General features: G+C 41.8%; 1 protein-coding gene across 1 annotated transcript in view; it reads right to left on the bottom strand.

Moving 5' to 3' along the window:
- Nucleotides 1-25,324, bottom strand: part of snd1 (staphylococcal nuclease and tudor domain containing 1) — a 213,992-nt gene that overhangs the window by 171,738 nt on the left and 16,930 nt on the right. The window contains exons 7-11 of the mRNA XM_022190155.2: nucleotides 24,936-25,091; nucleotides 24,726-24,832; nucleotides 24,103-24,193; nucleotides 18,534-18,638; nucleotides 7,114-7,215 (exon numbers count right to left, since the gene is read on the bottom strand). Coding sequence (XP_022045847.1) covers nucleotides 7,114-7,215; nucleotides 18,534-18,638; nucleotides 24,103-24,193; nucleotides 24,726-24,832; nucleotides 24,936-25,091 — 561 coding nt within the window. The remainder of the gene's footprint in view (nucleotides 1-7,113; nucleotides 7,216-18,533; nucleotides 18,639-24,102; nucleotides 24,194-24,725; nucleotides 24,833-24,935; nucleotides 25,092-25,324) is intronic.

The raw sequence follows: 25,324 nt of genomic DNA, 5'->3' as shown, positions 1-25,324 counted from the left end.
TGCCCTACAGTAAAGGAAAAATCTTTGTTCGAGTTTACGCCAGAGAGGAAAAAGAAGAGAAACACAGAAGTGGTGCTCTTTCAAGCAAAATTTCAGGGAAAACTGTGGTCTCAGAGTGTTCTTCAAATGCTTACTGCTCCAAATCTGTCTCTATAGAGCTTATTGTACTGAGACAGGATGACAGTAAGTGGGTCGACTAAACTGCTCTCTTGGAGTACAACATGCATCTGTACACTTGTGCGTATACCTGCATCCAACTAGAGACACAAGTAGGCCAAGGTAGAACAGATTAACAAACCCTCCAGAGTTAGTTGTGCTCACAAATAATCATTCACCTCATGAACTTTTTATACAAATTAAATCTTTCTTAATGTCAGTACAGCTCAGGAATCATTTTTAAGGCTCTGTGATTATATTTCAAAATGGTAACTAAGAGTATAATTCAGACGTTGTGTCTCGGCAAAAATTAAAAAAAAATGGGAGGGAGGCAGCATTCTGAAGTTTTTCTGTTATCGATTGTGCAGCGCAAGGAGAGAGGAAGCTGTACTGCTAGCAAATGGGCAAGAGCTCTCCACTTAAACCTAACTCACTCCAAAGAGCCTATAAGCACACACCTGGGAGATTCCCTGTCAATACTAATCAAATGTAGAGGAATATAGTGGCATATGCTATATATAAAGCACTGTGCTAAAGTTTTAGGCGCATTAAATGCTTAGAATTTACCCATCATAGAATACAATCACAGAGGATCGGTTCCAAAGCCGTTCTTTAGTAGACAACAATGCAACCATACTGCTGGAGTCATACAGATCTGTCTTTAGTTACAAGAAGATCAAGGATGGTTTGGACCCACGGAACTCAGATTTACCACTTCAGGATAATTTAAATGGAAAAGCAGCGAATCACTGGTGTCCAACAAACCTGAATTGCCAACTGCAATCAAAGCTCTTAAGGATGAAATCGTGATGCCTGGGTCTGTACTTTTGAAATCACGGGCAGATGGAAGGTTCATCAGCTAGCTACGGAGACAAGGCAGGATCTAAAGGCCAATGATATTGTGTACCGTTCTTTACTCCAGTAAGGTGAGCTGTCACACACAGTCACAGTTTGACAGGTAAATCGATTGGTACACAGCGGCCCTCCTCAGGTTGAGCCCCGAGCTTCAACAGCTGTCAGAATACTGTTTGCAGTTCATACTAGACAGATTCATTTACTGAAGTCTACTAAAGTGCATATGTGGGAACTAAAATTAAATGTGGGTGGATTGTCACTATTGAAGCGCAGACTAGCCAGTTTCATTCTGAAATATTTGGGGTGGGAAATGTAGAAGAGTGTCACCTTAGCAACCAGAAACTGAAAGGCCCACTAACTAACTGCTAACTCCAAAGTTAGATGTGAGGAGCAAGGTTAGAATCCGTGGCAATTTCTTCAGGATACTTGGCATTAACTACTTGTCAAGTAAAAAAAAAAAAAAAACTGTGTGCAAATATACACAACAGAACTGGTGCCATTTAAAAGGCAAATATTTTTCACAACAAATATTGATTTCATTTTGTGTTTTCTGTTTCTGCATGAAGTGAACTGAATAAAAACTATTAATTGCACTTCACTTTCAGTACTTAAAACGTCTGTGCAGTATGATATAATCAACGCAGTGACAGAGAAGGGAAGCGTGGGGCCAGATCTCAGTAGATCTGAAGAGGAATGCCAAGTAGAGATTAAAAAGATAGTGACTCAATAGCAAGAGAGAGCAGATGATAATCAGCCGTGGGTATGGACTGTTCTGTGGAGGTTTGTTGTGTTTGTCATGTATTAAAACACTGATTAAGTGGTCAAGGTTGCATTTGCATTCACACTACTGTGCACGTAGACAAACAGATCCCCTGAAGACCACCACCCCCTCAACTGTAGCTTCAATAATAAATCTCAAAATGTCACGGGGCGAGCTTTGAGCGTCATTTAGAGCCGTCCACATGTGATTGGCTCACCTCGGATGCATTTTAACATGCATTATAAACAGGGCCACTGACTCACCAGTGAAAACATGCTCAGTCAACACACTTAAGACACCAACGATTTAACTCATATACAATCATGCACACTTCCCTCTCTAATAAACAATACAAACAGCAAATTGCCTGAGGCTTAGAAAGGCACCAAAACATTTCAGCTAAGTTGACTTTTGATACACCCTTGGGTACAAACAAGAAATAGCGTGAAATCAAACCGGTTAAAAAGACAGCATAGACTAATATAAATGTCAGATACTGTGCATGTATGTGTGTGTTGAGGACAATTACGATACAACTACATAAGGCAGGCAGAGTATGCGGAAGACATATTGAATCTCATGGTACATGAAGCAAGACTGGGCTGAAGTATATGTTTCTGATGTTAATCAAGCTTATGAGTCATTTTTAAATACCTATTCATTACTATATAATAAATTCTGTCCATTAACACTTCTTAAAAACAGAAAACACAAAAGCAAAAAGCCTTGGTTTACAACAGGAATCATAAGAGCATGTCAAAAGAAAAATAGATTGTATAAAAATTATATTAAAAAAAAACGGACACTTGATAGTGAAAAAGAATACAAAATATATAAAAACAAATTAACAACTATTATAAAGAAAGCTGAGAAAGATTATTACAACAGAAAACAGAGAAAATCATGGGAACATGAGGGCAACATGGAATGTATTGAATAAAGTAATAAGGCCAAATTCAAAGCAAAATCAGCTGCCAGACTATTTCATGGAGAAGGATGTTTTGCTGAAGAACAGCAAATCTATTGCAAATGAATTCAATTCATTTTTTACTAACATTGGAGCTACTATCGCAAACTCAATGACTTCAACCGATAATAAGATACTTGAAATGGGAAGTAGACTAACGCAATCAATTTTTCTTTGTGATATGAATGAATACGAAATTTTAGCTATTGTAATGAGAAGCAAGAATAAAACCTCCACAGACAGCAACGATCTTGACATGACAATTATCAGAAGAACCATTGACTGCATTCTGAAACCATTTACTTTCATTTGCAACTTGTCTATAAAAACCAGTATTTTTCCACAGCAAATGAAAGTTGCAAAAGTAATTCCCATTTTTAAAAGTGGGGATAAACATAAATTAAACAATTACACACCAGTGTCATTGCTTTCTCAGTTTTCAAAAATCCTTGAGAAATGGTTCACTCAAAAACTAACATTATTTATAGAGAAACAAACTAATTAGTGAAAATCAATATGGCTTTAGAGCACAAAGATCCACAAGTTTAGCTCTCATTGAACGAATTGAAAATATTACTGCTGCAACTGACAGATATGAGTATACAATACGAGTGTTTATAGACTTACGTAAAGCATTTGATACAATAAATCATAAATTACTTTTAACCAAGCTATTCAACTACGGCATTAGAGGCACCGCACATCATTGGCTTGAGAGTTACATCACAAATCGTCAACAGTACGTACATTTTAAAGGAGAAATTCAGATCATAGGAAGGTATTATATGGAGTTCCACAAGGGTCGGTTCTTGGGCCTTTGCTTTTTATTTTGTATATCAATGATATTTGTGAGACCTCTAAAACGTTAAATTTTCTGTTATTTGTGGATGATACGAGTTTGTTTTGCACAGGAAATGATTTGCAGGAGTTAATAGGAAGAATAGAAAAAGAAATGTTAACAGTAAGCAAATGGCTTTATGAAAATAAGCTAGCATTAAACTGGGATAAAACAAATTATATGATTTTTGGAAATTTATGTAAAAATGAATCTGGAAAAATTATTATTGATGATGCTGTTGTAAAAAGAGTTAATGAAACAAAATTCTTAGGTGTTATTTTAGATGAAAAATTCAATTGGAAAGCTCACGTAGACTACACAAAAAAGAAAATTAGCCAGAGTATCGGTATTTTAAATAAAGTCAAAGACATTTTTGATTGTAACTCTCTGCAAATGCTGTATTGCTCAATGATTCTTCCATACTTCAGTTACTGTGCTGAGGTTTTTGGAAATACATGCAATGTTACTATTGAGCCCCTGGTTCGTCTGCAAAAAAGAGCAATTCGGATAATTAATAAAAAGAGCTATAGAGAGCACACTAACAGTTTGTTCACTGCCTCGAGACAACTTAAATTTAAAGATTTAGTTGACTTAAAAATTTTACTTGTGATGTGGAAAGCAAAACAAAAAATGTTGCCTGCTTCCATCCAAAATTTATTTAATTTTGTTTCTCAGGATGGATATCACAGAAGAAAATACAATTTTTGGACTGCGTCTTGAAGGACAGTACAGAAACGAATGTGTGTGTCCATTTATGGAGTTGAAGTTTGGAACTCTTTGAGAAATGAACTTAAAAGCTGTGCAAGTGTCTACAAATTCAAAAAAAAATGTTTAAAGATAAAATAATGTCAGAATATAGAGAAAATGATCATTTTGGAATGTGAAATTCCCAATAAATAAGACACATAAATATATATATTTTGTTTGTGATTATGTTTGCCGAACTTGTGTTGACCTGGTGAGGAGTGGAGTTTGAAAGGTTGCTTATTGTTACTGTTATGAAACACAGGGGACAGCGTTTACAAGATTTATCTTCCTGCTGTTCCTTTATGTTCATGGTACATCATTTTCATAATATCTATAATGTATCTGAATGAACATAAATCATGAACAAATAAAATAAATAAATAAATAAATACATTCATGATTGTTACGTACTGAATTATTCTATCAACCCTCTGAATCGCAAAAATCAGCAAACGGCTTTAAAAAGGCATGTTATGGCTTAAACTAATGCCAAAATATACGGCGTATCTGAGCATCAGAACAAAGAATTGTCTGACCATCTGCTTTCCAACAGTGAACGTGTCATGCTTGAGCTTCATTTTTATCAATAAAATTTACCGTGTCTAAGCTTAAACTCAAAATCTTTTTAAACAAAAACATGCTATCCTACATGTCTTATTAAAACTTCACCAAAAATACATAACTTACAGAAAATAAGATTCTCTAAAAAACAAACACAAAAAAAGCTGCAACCAGCTGGCACCTGACAGAAATCCAGGAAGTTTCAGTTGAACTGCAGGTTGCTTTTACACAGAGCAGATAGCAGGCAAGCGTGGAAACAAATTATTACAATATACTACTGTACAGTCTACTATACAGTCAATGTTTTTCCTCAGTAGCAGTAACAAGTGAGGTCCTTTGGACAAATGCAGTGCACATTGATTTATTTTTGTTTTTCAATTTTTGTAGAGTGAATAATCAAAGAAATCAACATTTGCTTTCTTTTTTATGATTTATGGAATTATAACCATGTCATACTGCCCAGAATGCCTTTTTCTGTACTCTATTTCTAACTATGGTTGAGCTGTTTACATAGAGGTAGAAGAATATTACCGTACTGGGGAAAATGAGCCCACAGTAAGCAAGAATGTGACAGGAGCAAAAAAAACAAACAAGTGAAGAGTTAATGACCACAACAGTGAAGTTATGTACGTATGTTCACATGGATGTTTCAGGCTCTAAATATACCAACATGTATTCACGCAAACCACCAGGTTTTAATGTGGGTATACAGTCAACAAACAAGTCGTTGCACTCATTATTTGGCTTGATATAACACACACATTTATCATACTACTGGCATATCTTTTTACACCTTAGCAAGGCTACAGTCCCCCTATTCCCATTACGCACACACTCATTATTTCCAAACAAAAACACCAGAAATAAACAGCAGAATCATTATTCTCGCTTCACTCGTCAAAAGCCAGCTTATGGCTGAATTTTCTGTCATTAAAAAAACATTAATGAGAATGATTAAAATGACTGTGATGAGAGGCTGGGACAGGGATATGAATCTCACGCCCGTACTGAATGCCAAACGGAACTCTCCTGGCTTTTTGGCTTTGAGTGGGTGCCTGTTTTTGTGTTTATCAGGCTGTAGTGCTCAGCTCAGTAGTACAGTTATGAAAGCATGCGAGACAGGAATGTTTGGTCCATCTTGAGTAAAGGTGCTGTGGCTTGCTCCCCTGAAAAATGGATGTTTGTTTGGCCACATTCTGAGTCATGCTGAAGTTCAGGCTGAGGCTTAAAGCACACAAAGAATTGATTTGTTGAGGTCTAAACTCCAAAATTTTAGGAGAGAGTTGCAAAACAGCTCTGAATTAATGACACAACTTCTGTCTAGAAGTCATTTTGTCTGTCAGATTGTGCATGAATGCTCCATTTTGACAGACCTCCATTAGTCTGTGCTTGAAACTGCATTTCCATGCAAATTTTAGAAATCTTTTCCATCATCTCTAACAAATATGTGGCCGCTCTGCATTCGCAAGTGTTGAAGTTACATTTTTTGGGGAGAAAAAAAAAAGACATCTAGTTTAGGAAGTAGACATCAGCTTCAGGCATGCTTTTGCCCGACAACAGCCCTTGCCACTGTGCAGACAACAATGTAGGCGTCATTTTACTGATTTAGTACAGTGACCCTGGTCTAAAATCAAGCTGTGTGCGCGAAACATGTCACATTTACAACAGAACATGAATCGCTTCTATTGTTAGAACAAAAGTTTACTTAAAACTAAAGCTAATTTGAGTCAGTTTAACTTTTTCTGATCCAAACCACTAACTTCAGTTCATTTGTTTAAAATCCAGAATGAAAACGCTCAAGCCCTGGTGTGTGTCTTCAGTGCTCTTTAGCTCAGCGCTGGGTTCTGCTGGGTCAGATGCATGTAAATCATAGCAGCCCCCAAGGTATACAGACCCGGTAGATCAATAGACACAAGAGGAGGGAAATCAACACTGCTTGTTTAAAGGGTGCGTCCGGGCCAACACCGAGCCCCAGGGCATCTACCGAGAGTACTTGGTATTCACACTGAGATGGGAGAGGAATAAAATATCTAGCTCAGAAACGCATTTGGCTACTGGTGAGGGGGAAAAAGGTGCTGGAACATTTGTATAGCCACTGGGGGAATTCCTATTTAGAGCTATTGTTTGATTCATTAAAGCTGATTAGAGGCAATCATGTTGATTCACACACTGGCATACACACACACAGAGCGGAAAGAGCGACTGGGAGCTTTCAGAGTCGGTTCTTACCTTTTTGCCGATGAGCTTCTTCCTGAGGAACTCGCGGGCCTCGAACATGTAGGGGATGTCATAGAGGGGACGGAATCGCTTGTCTTTGTCCTTGTTCTTCTCCTGGATAGAGATGGAGGGATGTTTGGAGAAGGAGAAGAGAAAAGGGAGGAGAAAGTCATTCACATTGCATCTTTTAAAGCTCCGTGGCTCAACATGCCCATTGCAGATGCGGACCACCGAAAACCATGCACAAACAAATCCCCACCTCGAGCATACAGACAAACACAGACACACAGATTCCCACACAGTCGGCTTGTTTGTTTCCTCAATTTCAGCGCTGTGACAGGGACTGGACTCTGAACTCACTCAAATATTTCAGTGTGAATGGCAGCATTTCACTCACGCACAAGCATCTCTCTCTCTCGCTGTCACTACTGACACATTACCCAAATAAAATATCAAAATACGCAGCTATCAAGGACACAAAGAAACAAACAGCCAAGGCAAAGGCATATTGTGTTTAACAGATGCACTAAGGCGAGCTGATACCGCGTGCATATGGCGCGTACGCAGATGTAGCCACACGTACGCTCACAGCTGCACACAAAAACTTCCCTCAATACGCTCACCCACTCTCTGACAGGAGCGGGCCACAAATAGAACCCATTTGCATTTTCAAAGGAGGCTGAGATTTTTGTGTTGCTCCCAGAGTGAATAGACAAACGCACACATAAACACACGCGTGCGCATGCCCACACACACAGAGAGAGAGAGACAGGTGTCGCTTTTGCAAGGGCAGGATGAAACAAAAAATACAGCAAACGACAATGATGCAGTGGGAAACTAAACGACAGGCGCTAACAGGAGGAATAAGGCTATGAATGACAATACCAGTGTGCTCCCCACCCCTGCCCCTCCCACACTCTTGTATGAACGCCATCATTATCTGTCATACAAACAGAAGTCACACTCTTTCAAACGAACACGCGGGCTTGCATTAATTCCTCATTTCCTCTTTTCTCCATTGGGTTCTCATTCATTTTTGATGACACTCCAGTTGTTCGGTGCTGCCAGGTGTGGCACACAGCTGGGCAGACGGGAACAAAGCATGTGCGAGGATACATGTGCTTATGATTCCATTAAGGTCTTCGCTGGTATCACACTGCGGGGGGGGAACTCCACAAGCATCGTTTCAGTGGCAGTCATTTTTCCTCAATATTTTGGATAAGTTGTAACATAACTGCACAGAGGGATGTTGGTTTGGCTTAAGGAACACAGCAAACAGCCAAACCTAACAGCCAACAGACGCCCTTTAACCTTTGAGTTAAATGGCTTCCCAGCTTTCATTTCTTTCAACATCACTCCCTTTCCTCTCCATTTTCACTAGTGGAGTCAGCATAGTACTGAACCTCAGAGCTCATCTAACACATGCCCAGCGGAAATCGCTCAGCCAAGAGCCGATGTCCTCCATTTTGTGTCAGTCGGGGCTTACCGTCAGGGTACTTCATCCCGACCAAGTCAGTTGCGGTGGGATGATGGGGCCTTTTAGGAACTCAGCCAGCCAGGACTCCTCCATTTTGTGCCCGAGCTGAATACTTCTACTTCAGGGGATGGGGCAAGCTGGCACTGCTCAGGTGAAATACTTCTTCTGGAGCATATTTTCCATCATGTCATATTAGAGTGGTGTGACGCAGCTGAGAAATTTTGCATGACAAAAATGTAATTTCAGTCAATATTGAGAATTACTGATCATTTTTAATGAACTACTAATAAAGACGAGGTGAGGAGGCCATTATAATTTAAACTACTTTATCTATCAAGGCACACAAGTAATTATTTTAATGCAGACAAGAATGAAAAATAAATAAAAATAAGTAAGGACAAAGGAGTGCTCTGAGCTCAATACACATTACAAAAGGCAAGTAAAATCATTTTGAGCGTAGCTGATTCAACATCAATAAGATGCAATAAAAAAAACTTCAGAGACACTCTTGGATTTGGTAACAGGGGGTATACAGAGGGCAAACGGGACAAAGCTGCCACGCCGCTGAGGTTGAGGTTTCAAGTGGCGTTCCAGTGACTCCACACTGGCTTCCACACCATTTCAAGTCCAATAGCCATCATCATTCTTAGCTGGAAGTGGTGGTTGAAACAGGGTCACCAGGTCAGGAGTAAGGCCCAGACGAGTGGGCATTTTTTCACTCCTAAAGATATCTTGCAAGACCAACTATCAGTCCCCACCTACGCTGGAGACGTGGGCAAATAGATGCCCAGGCAGCAACCTCGCATGCCTCGGGAGACCTCCGTGGGAGCCACAGGGAAAGCGTTGGAATGTAGCACGCCTAAATATCAAGGGATATGATGGACTGTTATGAGCCAGGGAGGGAGCACACTTGGGGTTTGCTCATAAGATCACACTTTGTGTTTTCATTCTGTGCTTTCATGGCAGCTTGCATCTAATGCATGGAAGTGAGACAACAAAAAGTCTATCACCAATTTTTTATCGCTATTGATGGAATGTTTGTTGGTAGTACATATTGTTGTACAGCCCAGGCCCATGTCATCTCATGTCACATTAAGACATTTCCCAGGTACTGAGGTGTGTTCATATCGCATATTCACAGCGACATTTCAATAACGTTCTGATAGACACAGGTCAAAACAAAGAGCGAACTTTATCAGGCAAAAGTGAAGAACAAACCAAAGAAGGAAAGAAAAAAGGAAGAACCATCTCTAACTAATAAGCTGTTTCACGGTGCAAAGGCAGCCATGTCACTGAGGGCCAAGAGTGTAAATGCCAGTACTCTATGCCAATTAGGCACAAGGAGTGGAGAAGTAGACAAAGAGGACAAAAGGTACTACTCCTGCATCTTTCAGAAGGTCTATGGGGAACGGTGCTAGACAGAAGTGGAAGTTGGCAAGGTGAAAGAGTCAGGAAACAAGAAAATGAGACAATCAGAGGAAACGTTGAAACTGAAAAAACAAGTAGTCAGAAGACAAGAACACACTGATGACCGCACTCTGCAGGCCAATGTCCACTGCAATGTGACCCACTGGACAACTTTAACGTTGTCTAGGATGGCGGTATTATTGTCACTGTGATGTGGACAAGCTGGCAGGTGAGGGAGAGACTGTTCAAACAAAAAGAGCTGCCACCATGAAGCGGTGTTCTAGTCGACTGTTGCAACCGCCTAATATTTCACGACGGGCCTGGTGAACTTCGTGTTCCAACTACAAAGGGCTGCACATCAGCTGCTGCGCGGCTCAAAGAGACATTACGCATTCCTCTGCAGTTAAGTGCTAACAATTTGGAAATAAATGTGCCTCGCTGTCAATCACACAAAACATAAACAAAGCTGTTCCACACTGATGACTGTGGGAAAAGGAAGACTGCGACGAGTAATTATTGGAGTATGGAGCTGATTTCAACTTCAGTCTCTACATAAACTGACAACATCAGCATCATTAAATTACTCTAACCAGACAAGTTCTGTGTGCATCATCTATAAATTAGTATTATGCAGCTGGGGGAGGGTTACAGAAAGAGCAGAGAGTCACTGCTATGTCTCATCCGTAACCCAATAACAACTGTTTGCTCCCACTATCCTTGGGGGGAGTTTTGTTCTATTTGGGGTAAATTCCCTTCGTTCCAAATCACCCGCTAAAGCTCAGGAATCATCTTTGACTATAGCAGAGGCATGACGCTAGCTGGATGGTACAGTGTCGCAGGGCTGCAGGGTCTGGGCTGCAAATGTGTGGATTCTACTGCTGGGAGCACTTGCAGCTTCTGGAACGTCAAGGGTGAAATCATGACTCAGGAGCATGTCATACTTTGTGATGTTTGGGAGGAGTGTACAGTATTAGGCTTTAGTTTTGCATTTAGCTGACTGAGTGGGTTGTGCTGTTTTGCGAGTAACCCATCTTTTGAGAGAAATACGCGGCTGTGTGCATGTGTCCCAGACAGAGTGGACATTATTTTTTGATTAAGCAGTACACTGGGAGTCGTAGACAAGCAGTCAACATTTACTGTTGTACACCGAACGACATTACTCAAATGTGCATGCATAAACATTAAATGGCTGCACAGAGTTGGGACAGAGAAAGAGAGACAGAACAAGATGAAGAACGAGGGCAAGCATTTCCTGAAGCAAGAGCATGAAGTACACAGCCGGTTACAGCATACAATACTAAATCTAACACTATTAGGCAGAATACAAGTTATAATAAAAGCCACTGCTAACGTGACTTGAATTGATCCCACAACAGATAGCATAAACCTGCGTTTCAGAATTAAATTACCTGTAGCAGCATAAAAACGGCAACTCAATTCATTATTAGCTGGTAACGGACAGGCAAATAAACCGCTGTGACGGTTGCAGCTCATGTTCTGATTGTGCTGTCATTAATGAGGATGTTACACACAAAATGTCAGCTAAAGCTCCACGTGGCTTAATATGTGCAGTGTTGTGTTTTTAATTTTTGGACCAAACAGACGGTCAGATCTGCCCCGCAGTGATGCAGCGTTACACTAACTGCAGTATAGCCTGCTAAAAAAAAAAATCTCCAATATGGGTGAAGACGTTTAATAACTGAAAGCTCAGAGCAAAGTAGGACAGTGTATGCTAACCGCTAACCCTAAAATTGAACATATTGCAGCTTTCTTAATCACAGTCCCCATTTGAAAAGGACTTTCATCAAAAAAAATAATGTCCAAGTCATTCCAGGTGCTCTGTGCTTGACAGTACTGTAACCTACATCTTTCAAAGGCAACAGTCACACTGTCTTCTAATGCCACCCCTTTATTTATTGTCCTCTCCTGCACTCACACAAAAACAAGAGCAAGCCAAGACCTTGCTTTTACCAACAGTGACAGCCAAATAGTGAAATGGGGCCAGAAATATTCATCCAGTCGTCGGAGGGATACTGGCTACCAATCTGCCTCGCCCAGCCAATGGCGCACAAGTGAATCACGAGGTGGGTGACCCTCCTCCCTTGTCATTGCGCTCCCAAACTCGAGGTCAAAGCATGTCTTGCCAAGCTAGAGGGATGCTCTGGGCACACACATGGTGAAACATAAGATTTGGAGGATGGGGACCGAAGTGAGAGGGTGGGGGGAGGCACCAAAACAAAGAGGAGAGAGGATGAGAAGGAAGTGGAAAAAGCAAAAAAAAAAAAACCCAGTAGATAGCAGACGAGTGCTTAGAATAAGCATCTAATTTTTAAAAACTATATTCCAACTGTGATACTGCTGACTGAATATGGATCTCAATATGGTTGAGAAAAGCCCTGCGCTGAATACCAACACAAACGCTATCATGCTGCCTTACATAAACCAAAACTCCTTTATTACAACATCCAAGCTTTTTTTATTAAATTGCAACTTGTACTTTGCTGTTCCATTTCTTAGCTGACATCTTCAGCCCTTGTGTTATGGTGTATGTTTAACAGGATGTTGGTTTTTTGTTTGACACGATCGGGATGATGTCAACATCTTTATCTTTTTCTTCGCACTGAAGAAAAACATTATTATACATGTTCTATTTCCATATTGCATAATTTCCTTAAGACCTTGATGACTTGCCTGCTCTTTTAGATGTAAAATAGAGCTTATTGTCATGTCAACAAAACCAAAGTACTAAGTAATTATCAAAATAACTCTGGAATGATGGCAGCTACAAACAGACTTTCAGACTTAACAGATTCAGATTTTTAAGAACTTTATAAGCATGAAGAAGCATAAATTGTCCATATCATTGCAGAAAAAGCCATATTTACATAGACTGTAACAACAGTGCAGGTTAGAATTGGGTGACTGAGCAAATACAGCAGTACTAGACTGAGTTCATTGCTGGTTCTTGGGGGTTTTTTTTAAGCATTTTTGATAATTGTATTCAGCCAATTCAATGGTCTATCGTAAACGCGGATGTCAGCGTTTACTATACAGCTGTATCTAAACGCAGACATCCGCACTGCATCGTGCATGCATAATATATGCACGATGCAGGGCTGACGTCCGCCCGTGTTCCGCGCTCCAGTCAGACGGTGATTTCTGTTGCATTGTGCGCTCACTTCCGCTTTTGATGACGTATCGTGCTCAGACAATTAGTTGACGCATCGTTAGTTGCAGCCCTAATCTCCAAGACTGACAGAAGTGTGCTAACAACAAATAGATTGCAGATTGAAAAGCCGACAACGTGTGTTTTGATCCACAAAGACATGAGGCTGTTCACAGGCGGTCCGTTGTTAATGTGCTTCTTTGAGACAGCAAGAGTGTGGTGCAGCTCTGATGAAATAAGATTATACCCATTTTAAATAGTAGAAATAAATTTAAAATCAATATGTGGCGGTCAATATTGATATAATGGCGGGCCGCCACAAGTAAGCAAATGCATGGACAACACTGATCTGGCACCGTCGGGCTGTTTTTCAAATATTGTTGGACACCTCCGCAAACAAATCTGCAGTTGCTGGTTGTTGGACTGATAGTGGCTGATTGGAACATTTTCATTTATCGCTCAACCTCAGTACTGTGGCCCAGTATGAAATAATGGGAAGGCAAAAAGAAGAAAGAGAGAACGAGAATGGGGAGAAAAGTAGAGAGATAAAAGGTTTATAGGAGGGAGACAGGACAAAGAGAGATGCAGTGAGAGTTTAAGTCAGCTACAAAGTCAACACACACAGAGGTAAACTGTAGAGAGGGTAGACGAGTAGGCAGGGCTGTATGTAGTAGCATGGTGATGAGCCATATTGCGTGGCCTTATATAAGAACGGTGAGTTGACCGCTCTGTGTGCTCCATCAGCACTGTCCTTAACCCTACTTAAACCTCATAAGCACACAGATGCATTACACTGCACACAGACACACACACACACACACACTTCGATGCACGTATCGCCAAACAGATACACACAAACGCATCCAAACACAATGAGTGAGTGGGTGTAACAGTGAGTCACTCAGTGGCATAGACGACTCTCCCCACTCGTGTTTACACTGGGCTTGTCCTGCCACACATGAGAGAAAATGGAGAAAAGGAGGTGCAGGAGGGGGAGAAGAAAAAGCTGACTGCAACTCCCAAGCTCAAAATAACTCACATCTGAAGATACACCACAGCAGCAACACTGGAGAGGAATAGAACCAAAATGAGAGGGAAAAAGGGGGGATACGGGGGCAAGTAAGGAGATGTGTGTCCTGTGTTCCCTTTCAGGGAGACACCATTGGTCCACTTATCTGTCAGTATGAGCACAATTAGTATAGTCATAAGAGGGGAGGGGGAGAGATGCAGTGCTGGGAGACTTAAGGAACCAGAGGAGATGGGAGGAGGAGAGGGGCTTGGCAGGAACTGTCACAGCTCATCAGTGCATGGGTACATCTGGCCTCCACACTGCCGAACAGAACACACACCCTGACACACCCACACACAAGCACAAACAGCGTCGCTTGCAGAATACACGGTCAAACTGTGCACTTTCACATCCAGACAGATAATGACAAGTGGCACGAGACAATCCCTACAGACCTCTAGAGAATGCAACACATGTACACACAAGGCCAAAAATCCTGAGTTTGCTTCCTTGGACGTTCGCAAACAGGCGACACGCACAAATCTGCGTCTATATGCACGCGCACATACCGCACATGGCTGTGTGATCCATGTTTGTGCACACTCTGACGCCAATTTCCAAGATGTTTCCTGACATAGGCTAATGGAGCTTAACCAAGCGTGCCTCTATGTGTGCATGTGTGTGGAAGCTGTGCTGCAAAGCGTGACGATGTCTTTGTGTCCGTCTGCTGCACTGTAAACAAGAAGCCAGCTCACTCGTGACAATGTTAGCCAACATGATGTCAATGCGTGTTGAGCTTCCGGCTGGCAGACACCTGCTGTGAACTCCCCTTCTCCGATCCTAAAAGGATGAACCGTCCATACTGTTGACGCCCTCGTAAGTTTGAAAAATCTTACCTGCAACTTTAAGCGATTGCTGCCAAGTGTTGCTTCTTTGCAAACAAAAGCGGAGATTTCAAGGGGGGCACATCCCATTCAATATTTAGAACACACGCATTTGTGCTTCCTGATGAAAACATTAAACGTGAAAAATTGCTCTCACATTTTGACAGGGGTGGGTTTGTTTCTTCAGTATGTCAATTAGAGGCATGTGTGATATGTCCTGAATGTGCAGAAAGTTTGAAGCTAAACCACATGAGTTTATAAACTCCAGGGGTTTATAAATTAATTAAGATGAATTTAATTATCATTGGCATGAATTGGTGCTGCATGCATATTTAAAGATGTTACCAAACAAAACACAAAAGAAGACAAAAGAGTAAACCATGCGCGTGTGTGCTGACTCAGCAGGGATAATATGAAATAAGAAGAGATGATCCACAGGAGAATAAATATTTGAAAGCCAGAGAGCCTTGCTGCATTATGTTCAATTATGCTCAAAATCTTCAGCTGGTGTCTGACTTTTGGGTTTTTCTTTATATAAATAAAGACACTTCACTATTAATTTTGCAGAAAAAGAACAAATCAGTGCATAAGAATTCACCAGAATGCAGGCATTTTAAGATTAAGAATCCAGTTTCCTATGGGATGACACTCCTCTACGCCCATGTTTGCAAATCCTTTCACAGGCACACACCGATTTTTAGAGGTGCGACACAATAATTTTATTAGCTTTCAAAATCATTCAGTAATGATGGGAAAATTACGATGTCCGGAACGGCTTCCAACAGCTGAAGGGGAACTACTTCATCTGGATCTGTAAAGGTGTGTGGACAGGGCGTGAAATTGAGTTCCCCTTCACACATAAGGTAACAGGTTACTTGTCTAATTTAGTGGTCAGACACAAGTCCAGCTGGCAAATGAGACTAGACATAAAATTTTCTGCTGCATGCCCGAATATAACAAAAACATTTGCTCAAGAAAGCCGGAATTTCAGAACATCGCCGTCACTTGCCCATATTCTACTTTACAGTCAAAGGGCTCATCACAGTCTCAGCAAAGCTATCCCTACTCTGCATTGCTGCCATAGCGACAACACTCAAAGCTCAGCCAACAGCGTTACAGACAGGCAGGCAGCTCTTTAACTCACAGACAGAAATAACTAGCTAACAAACAACACACACAGCAGCAGCTCCATGAACGACGCTTATTAAAAAACTAAACATAGCAGCAGCTCATATGCAACACCACCTCCAAAAGGAGAATGTGCTCTAGCAGCCACAAAAAGGGCCATTTAGCCTATATATAATCTGAGATTAACTAAACTATAAAAAGTTAATTGCATGCAGTTTGTCAGTGACAAATCTATCTGGCTCATTTTGATTTGAAATGGTTAATAATGTTTAATTATGCACTGGGCAAACTTGAATTCAATCTGCATGATCTGAGATGATCTGTAATCAATATGAACATTGCATTATCATTACAGGGATTATAAATTTTATCCCAGCCAACACAAATCTCAGTTTACTAGTTCTGAGAGCTGGTACCCAAACAGGCTCGTTTTGATAAATATGGGTATTTGCACAACAATCTGACACATGACTACACAATTAAATATGCATGAAGGACAATAGCAGCAATATAACACTGTTCCACTGTAACACCAACACAATACACACAAACAATCACATCTGGCCTCACTCTCCCCGGCTCTCTGTAACATACGAAAGTGTAATGAAGCACAAAACACATACTGTTGAAGCATCTGGTGTGGGCAAAGACAGAGTGACAGACAAAATAAAGGAGAGGCAGTGAGAAACAGAAAACTAATGGAAAATAATGGAGGGAGTGGGGATAAATAAAGGCAGAGAGAAAAAAATGGGAAACTAACTCGGGAAAAGTAAAGAGAGAATCTCCAAGAGCAGAACGGCTGGGAAAGAGTTAGGAGCGAAAGATGCGTAATGCAAGGAAAAAGAGAGACAAAATGGAGAGACTTTTTTTGCCCACAAGCTTGTTACAACCACAGAAAGCTAAGGAGAATAAACACACACGAAGGGCAACGGCACAGGTCAACAATCTGCACACCCGGAGGGAAAAGGACGGCAGAAAGTGACTGTGGAGAAAGAAGAGGAGGAGAGAACAGAAGGAAGGAGGGAGGCAGGGAAAGATACAAAGTGATGTCCTAATGATGAAAGGCACTAACGATGCCAGAGGAGAGAGAGAGAGAGGGAAGAGGATAGGGCAGAGAATAAAAACAAAACCAGACAACCCCACAGAGCAAAAGAACGAGTGAACTATCAAATGTAAAGGATGCAGAAAGAGAGAGACAATAAAAACAAAAACAACAGGAGATAACAAAAGGAGTGTAGCAGACATTCTGCAGGCTGACTTTTACAACTGTTGCTGAGACAGAAGCAGCACATCCCCTTTGTCTCATACCTTTCCAACAGAGAAATGCGAGACATGACTCGCTTAGAACAGTAAACAATTTATTCCCTCAAAGCATAATTGTCAAACAGGCTCAGACGTGTTAAGCAAAAGGAAAGAAGGTTTCATTCAAAATGTAGAACCCTCCTACAAGCAAAAAAAAAAAAAAAAGTGATTGCTGTGACATTAAAACTTCCTAATTAATGGGAGTGACATTTTCAGGCAGCTTTTTTTTTTAAGAAAATGCAAACATTTTAGAGGACTCACACACCCACAGAGACAGAAATAAAAACCAATTGCTTCTTTTTCTAGCAAAAATAAATATACTGTGTTCAAATGAAGAATAAGCAGTACAAGTTTTGACTGTACAGTGATGAAAATAGCTTCATTTCGACAAATAAAACATCCCAATGATGAGAGTTAGAGGAGTGAAGATGTGAGTGATGGGAGACAATGACACCCAGCACAGCAGACTTCTGCATCTCGGCATCACTGCATACACGCGTCTGTTTTTCAGACACTGTCTATTTGGTCAATAAATACACATTTCCCTGGTGTCAGGAGGTGTATGTATGCAAGAATGTACACGTGCATTTTCATAGTGTTGAAGTGATTCTGGAGAAAGAGAGAGAGAGTGGTGGGGAAAGGAGAAGGGAAGAAAAAAAAATCGATCTGCTTCACTCTCTGCAGTGCTGCAACCACTGGGTGTGTGCAAGTGTTTCACTGTGTTTGCATGAGGCCCAACTGCAGGGGCGCCACCAAGTGGTTAGAATTAATCCCACGGTCATTTGGAGGTAGAGACGACTAATGTGCAAGGAAAGAGGCAAGGGCATGAGAGTTAAACAGAGAGAGGCGGAAGCATATGAGGGATTTTGTCAAGGGAGATGTAAACTTGTAGTTTTTGAAGTAAAGCAGAGCTTTTAATTAATTGGCTGACCGTATAAGACCATAAATCTCTCCAGCATGTGACTGCATTCTTTCATTTAATCACTCACAAGTAGCCACTCATTCTGCAAACCCTGCACACATATACAGGCAGACAGACAGACACAGGTTTGTTTGTACCTCTCCCTCATTCCTGGGGGGCCGGATGCTGGACAAGTGGATGGTTTTGTATTCTCCAGAGTTGAGCTTGACCACCATGGCGTCGGCGTTGACCACCTGCATCACCTACAGCGACAGAAGAACAGAGAGGGAGGTGAGGGAATGCAATCAGGTGAACACGAAGCTCAATTACGAACCAATTTAAGGGTTCAAAAAACGTAAAAATTCTCAGGGGAAACGCACACACCTGCAGGGTGGCGGAGGACTGTTGGAGCAAATAAAAAAAACAGACTGCCGTTGCATTTTGCTGAGTGAGTGAGCAGACAGACTGAAAGAAAGATGGGAAGCGAAGGAGCAGGTAAAGGATAAATGGAGAGGAAGAGATCTATTCAAAGGTAGAAAGAGAGTGACAGTGCAGATTGTGTCCTGTCACTAGCAGAAGGCACTGTGAGCGAGGTAAGAAAGAGTGATCCTTGAGTGACTGAGTAAGTAAGCGAGCTAAGGCAACCCAGCAGGCCAGCAAGGTTTGGAGGACAGGGCGAGGACATTTTGCTATCTGGGGGATTGGCAACAAGAGGGAGAAGAGGGAGGGTGGAAGGAGGAGACGGAGTGCAAGAGAAAAAGCCTTAAAACACAAACATCCTGTTAAAGATAGACTGGCAGAGCATTACGCGGCCTTTTGCCCAACTTCTAGCAGGCAGCATTTTGTTTTGGAGACCTTTGCAAGTGTAGCTAAACGCACAGGCTAATTTATTTTTGGCATTTAAATGTTATTTCTCTCTGTACCAAAGGGAGCAGCCACAGTTTATAGCAGGTGGAGTTCAGAAGTAAGCGCGGATATTCAAAGGTGCAGCTGTTAAACTATAGTTCACAGCGGTGGTAGTTCAGTACAGGACTACAGCATTGTTTTCCACTGAAGAAAACCACAAAAACACAGCAAACTATAAATGGGGAGCTGGAAAGAAAGGTGTACTTATAATATTTGCAACTCAACTCAGTGTATATATGTGTCTTTCTATGTACCTCCCAAGTAAGAAGACAGACTGGGGGTATAATGTGATTGAGATGGAGAAGGAATCCAAGCCCAGAGCCTTTAAGTAGGCCACTTGCAAGAGACTGAGAAATCAATTGCCCTACACATGTTGCCACCCACATGTGCATTAAACGGCCTCGTCATCCGTCAAACCGTAGCTCATATGTAGGCTGCGCTCGATTTAAAGTCCTCAAAGTGAGCGATGCTGGTCTGAGCCATGTATCAGCGACACCGGACCATGTGGGTGCGAAAAAATTAGACAAAAAAATAATAAAAACTTTGAGTGTTTATCGCAAAACACAAATCCAGGTGTATTGGGCTCGCTGGGAGATTCATTATTCTATGAAAACAAATCAGACTGCCATTGCATTTGCCACCAGAGAACAGAAATTAGACCAGCCCACATGCTAAATAGGCTGCCCACAACAGCAGCCAAAATACATCATACACTAATCACTGAGCTGAGTGGGAGAGATGCAGAGACACGGGGAGCAGGAGGGAGAGAGACGGAGAAGGGGAGAGGTGTAATGAGTAAGTGCGAGGGGGAGCGTGCACGCACACCGAGACGTGCACGCTCACAGACCAGCCTACATGAATTCGCACTGTAACAAGGTCATTTTGTGGCCTGCCCAAGTAAATAAAGTGCAAGAGAGAGAATGTGGCAGGAGCAGAATAAAAATGGCTAAGCATTTACTGGCTAATTATCAGCCGGAGGAGGCGAGAGGAGAGAGGCGAAGGAGGACGGATCAGCGAGCGCACGCACACACACACACACCACACAAAACGCCGAGATAGAGGAACAGAAAGATGGAGCGAGCCAGAGAGACGGAGTGTAATCTCACAGCAAATATCACAGGAACAGAGACAGAGGAAAAAGATGGAGAATAGATAGAAAAAGAGAGCAGAAAAAAGAAGGGGGAAAAAAAAGTCGTTGGAAAGTAGCTGCCATGAGGGTCGAGCAAGCAGGCAGAAAAGACAAATAGGCTGGCAGCATGACTCACTGGTCTCATCTGGTGCTCCAGAGGTGGGGATCTACTGCCACCCTCTGCCCAGGGATGACATGACATCTGCAGTGGCCAAGATCAGTTATTGTGCAAAGAAGGATCTTGGCCACAGTCGGGGAATGTGTTGGTTGTCACTCGAATCCATTAAGTTGGTTGTAACCACAGGGCCGAGCAGGGGCTTAGCCAGGACTTACTCATTACTCATGTCAGATCGCTCCCCTCAAAAGCAACACCTATGCAGTCGGTTTCATTCTTGCCGCCGGTGGACATGATTTGTCACCCAAATTACATGGCTTCACATAAAATAGTGACGTTTTTTGATGGCATGATAAACACTTCAGTGTAAGCCCTCGGCGCTACCGAATGGAGGGAAAAAAGTGGCTGACGAGTGTGTAACGCTTCAAGAGGACATTATCCTGGAGCAGGTAGCAAAAATCTAGGGAGACATTTTCACCTTATTGCCCTTCCACTTGACAGATTTTAACTAGAGCACAAACCAATTTAATCTTTCTCATTATCTTCCCCAAAAGTGAGTTTTTAATTTATTAAAAAAGACGTCTGACCTTGAACCCAGTCTGTCTGACTTACTTTAACTTATTTTTAAAAGAAACCCTCGTGGCATCTTTCCCTCCCTATTAGGGTGTAACTTTATTAAAGTCTCTCTCTGGTTGTTGATTTAACCTCTAAACACTCATCTCTGTGGAATAAAAGTGCAGATTTAGATTTCGTTTCACATGAATATATTCCCTTCCTGGTTCAAAAGCGGCTCAGATGTAACTTTAAACTGCTGCCTCTTCTTGAATGTGAAGATTAACAAAGTCCCTGTATCTCTCTTCCCTCAATCCTCTCCACTCCCTGCAGCTTGAGCGCACCAGCTCACCTATAACTCTGCTTTAACACTGTAAAACCACTCAATGGGGAGTTGTAATATTGGATTGACAGAGGCAGAGTCAATACAGAAAGCCCCATCCATCAAGGTGGCGAGATTGGTTCTTCAGGTTTGTTGCATGTGAAACACCTGAAGTCTGAATCTGTCTTTTTGAGACTGTTAGACTACAGTTTCAAGGTGAAAATGCTCAGCTGTGGTGTTGACAGCTCATTTCGCTCATGATAGGTTTTAAAGCATAGGGAAAAAAGCACAACTTAGAAAAGTTAACTGAAAATTCACTGGAGGGGATCTTTAAGAATTTCAGTTGTTCTTATGCCTCATTTCATTTTAAACTGTTTATCCTCAAGCCTTCACTTCCATTAGGTTAGGAAATATATTTATGACTACTCTAAGATATGATCCAACTAGGGAAGTGAAGTGAATGCAGGTATATAACAAAATACACATCAACTTCTGTTTTTAATTTCTGTATCGTCACGGATTTGGTTGACCTAAAAGCAACAGTGCTGCTGACAAGCTAGTGATGACAGATTGGCAAAGGGGTTTGAATCGTGTCACCTTAGGTCCATCACCTGGCAAGTCGACGGCTACCCGTGGGAGAAAGGAAGGACTATCGGGACATGGCCTACATCCACTTCTTTAGTCCCAGCAGGAGTGGGAGGAGAGAAGAAAGACAGTCAAAAAGGAAGATGCCTCAGCAGGATTGACTTGTGGGGATTGGGGCTGCTCTGCCTCTCCACTCTATCCATCACTCACGTAATAAGAAGTGAAAAGTAGAGTGGACGAGAGAGGGGAGGAGTGTATGATGATGGGATTGATGGATAGATACGCCCTTGTGAGAGTGTGTGCATTGCAGTATTAGGTGTCGACAAATGTCACAGGGACAAGTACAGAGGGGCCGATGACAGGCCTGAGTAACCTTAGCCTGTCCAATATGTACTTAGCTTGAGAACCAGCTGCGGGGTCGGCGTGACATTTTCCATCACAACTGCCAGCCACTTTTAAGGAATGTTTTCAGAGTCACATGATCGCACTGCCATTTCAGAGGGCCTTTCGCCCTGCCGAGAACAACTTTGCACGCTATCATAGATCGCATTGAAGTTGTTGAGGTGCTAATGTAGAGGAGTCACAAGGTGTCCCAGGAGTTGCCGGTGGCTTTGTCATCCCTAAAAACCTGACTAATAAAGGTGCAGCTGAGAGCGCACGCCTCCTTTGTGGCTCTTTTGGGGCACAACAGATGCAGGGTAAAGAGAGGACAATGAAGCGTCCAACAGAGATCAAAAAGTGCATCGAGGTTTAACTGAGGGAATCAACGGTGCAGTGCTGCAGCAGCCCAAAAGCCAATGCAAGAATGACTGACTTTCCATGTCCTTTTATCGTATACCTCTCCACAAACTAACTTTCGGTTTCTTTCTTAACCCTCGACCTCACGCTTTTCTTATAGCCTTTGTGCCGCTTTTTCTTACACCCCCTTAGCTCACCACCAAATGTTCCCTCGCGCCCACACTGCCCACATCCAACCCTCTTTTACTGAGGGGGGTTCAGAGAGATCTGAGAGCAGCTCACACAGATAATATAAATGTTTTATCCTTTCTCGAGCCTCTTCCCTCTGACTCAGGAAAAAATATACATACACAGTTTCTTTTTTGTGCCTTCTTTATGCGTGTGCAGTTTATCAAATTCATTCTGTAAGCAGATTGCCAAAGCAACACCTTTTACGTAGCCCCTCTGGCTAGCCATGAATTTTGCAGGGTCTTAAAAGTTCAGGGTCTGAAGGGAGCAAATGCACACAAAAGAAACTTTAAAAAGGTATTAAACTTTTTTTTTTTTTTTACACATTCCTAGAAAAATATATATCAACCGAAGGGAAGGATGAGGTGCAACTCATCAAAATGCTCACAGAGGGGACCAGATTTAAAGTGGATGCTGTAAGGCTAGACTTGCTTTACGACATTAAAGTGACAAATATGTCACCTCAACGTGACAATGAGGTTAGGCTGCATTTCCAAAATGTATCAAGGAGTCAGTCTTACTAGGTTTAAACTAATATGTGCTGACAACTTGGAGGGACTGCACCCCTCTGTACTTGATATTAAGGACACTTCTTTCCTCCTGAGGCCCTGGCCAATAACCTCCAAAGCTAATATCTCTAGTTCTTGGCTTTTGGGGGCCGTTCTGTGCCACTGCTACAGCATACGCCAGCGATTTGGTCCTAATTTGCCTGGGGATCGCTTCAAGGTTGCTGTTAAGCATTACTCGTGCGTTTACTGAAGGGATTTTTTTCTTTTTTGCACAGTGAGCGGTGCAAATGGGAAAATAAAAAGTGTTAGGGAGATATAATTTGATAGAAGCATCAAAGTGCCCCTGCATTTTCTGCAACGCCGAAAGAAAATTGGAAATGTCAACATCACATTTTGAAAGCAAAGCAAAGGAGCCTTATTCACGCCCGAAAATGTCTACAAGTCACACTGAAAGCTTTATAGCCTGTGCACCTGCTTACTCTCTGTTGTGTTTAAAGACAAGTAAACAATTTAAATGGAAGAACGACGACCCACACGGACAAAAAAACATGAAGGACCAAAAAATAAATAAAAGACCAAATTAAGAGAAGCGAAGATCTTCACCAATGGGACACGGCTCATAAAAGCTACTTTAAGACCTCACCTTGGCTACAAATTGTCTGTCCTTCTGGTCCAAGTTGGCTGTGGGTGCCACATAGTCTTTCCAGATGCGGACCTTGCGCTCTTTTGCAGATCTGGCCAAGAACAAACTTAACATTAGTCAGATATTAAGACATAAAGGGCTTAATCAAGTGACAAAAGATTAGCCATTAGGCCAGAAAATGCAACAAAAGCTCATGAAAGTGAGAAAACTCCAGCACAATTAGCCTACAGTCACTGTAGCACTACTGTAGAGAATGAGTACTATTGCAACAGTACAGAGTAAGATTGTTCATCTCAAGTAATGCTGCCTTAGATCTGTGTATCGATACACATTTCATTTGCCCATTTATTTTCAGTACCTCTCAAGTGCCTGCATGTATTTCCTTTATTCATTCTGCCGTGTATCAAATCAGCAATTTCCAAAACCAATTATTCTGCAAACTAGGTTCCAACACTTTTCTCTGTCAGCTGAGGAAGGGCTGAATTTAATTAAGTATGACAAGACAGCTTGTCCGCCACCAACTAAAATGCTTACGGATATGTTTATTAGGGATCATGAAGACTTTTTGATAAATGTCTTTCATTAACTGTGTAGTTTTACTCTGAGCGTCTACAGTCGCCTACCGTTCAGCTGCTCGGAGCTTCTCAGCACCCTGGGTGTAAACAGCCATGGACCAGTCAACACAGCGGGCAAAGCCTTCCTTCAGCAAGAGTTCTGTAATATTACCATTCTGTCACAAAAGAAAATGAGCACAGTTAAAAAAAATGACATGACAAAAACGAGATCTTTAATGACACTACTGCCACAAAGGCAACAAGACTGCTGCGTTGTACCGGGTGGAGGATGGTGCCCAGTATGATCTGGTTGGGGCAGCTCTCCAGAATGATCTGAACATCTCGCTGCAGAAGACGGGACTCAGTGAAGAATTTGGCCTCAGCTGCGAACGGCTCTGGGGTTTCTACATCCGCTTCCCTCTTGAATGTGGGACACTGCAGACAAGAAAAATACACATGAACACAATAAAACACATGCCTCCATTCATATGTGCCTTAAAAAATGTGGAAACGTTTGTCTAATGCAGTTCTCAGCAATCAACTAGTAACTCTAGGAAGGTTTTTGTGTATGCACTCATGTTATTTTTTCTGTGTCTGATATTCTCTTTTTACTGATGTCACCTTGCCGTTCATACTATCTGTAATCTCCTTCTGAGTGTGACAAAACA

Source organism: Acanthochromis polyacanthus, chromosome 1 (assembly GCF_021347895.1).
Source record: "Acanthochromis polyacanthus isolate Apoly-LR-REF ecotype Palm Island chromosome 1, KAUST_Apoly_ChrSc, whole genome shotgun sequence".
Taxonomy (NCBI): Eukaryota; Metazoa; Chordata; class Actinopteri; family Pomacentridae; genus Acanthochromis; species Acanthochromis polyacanthus.
This window is presented reverse-complemented; position numbering and strand designations above follow the sequence as displayed.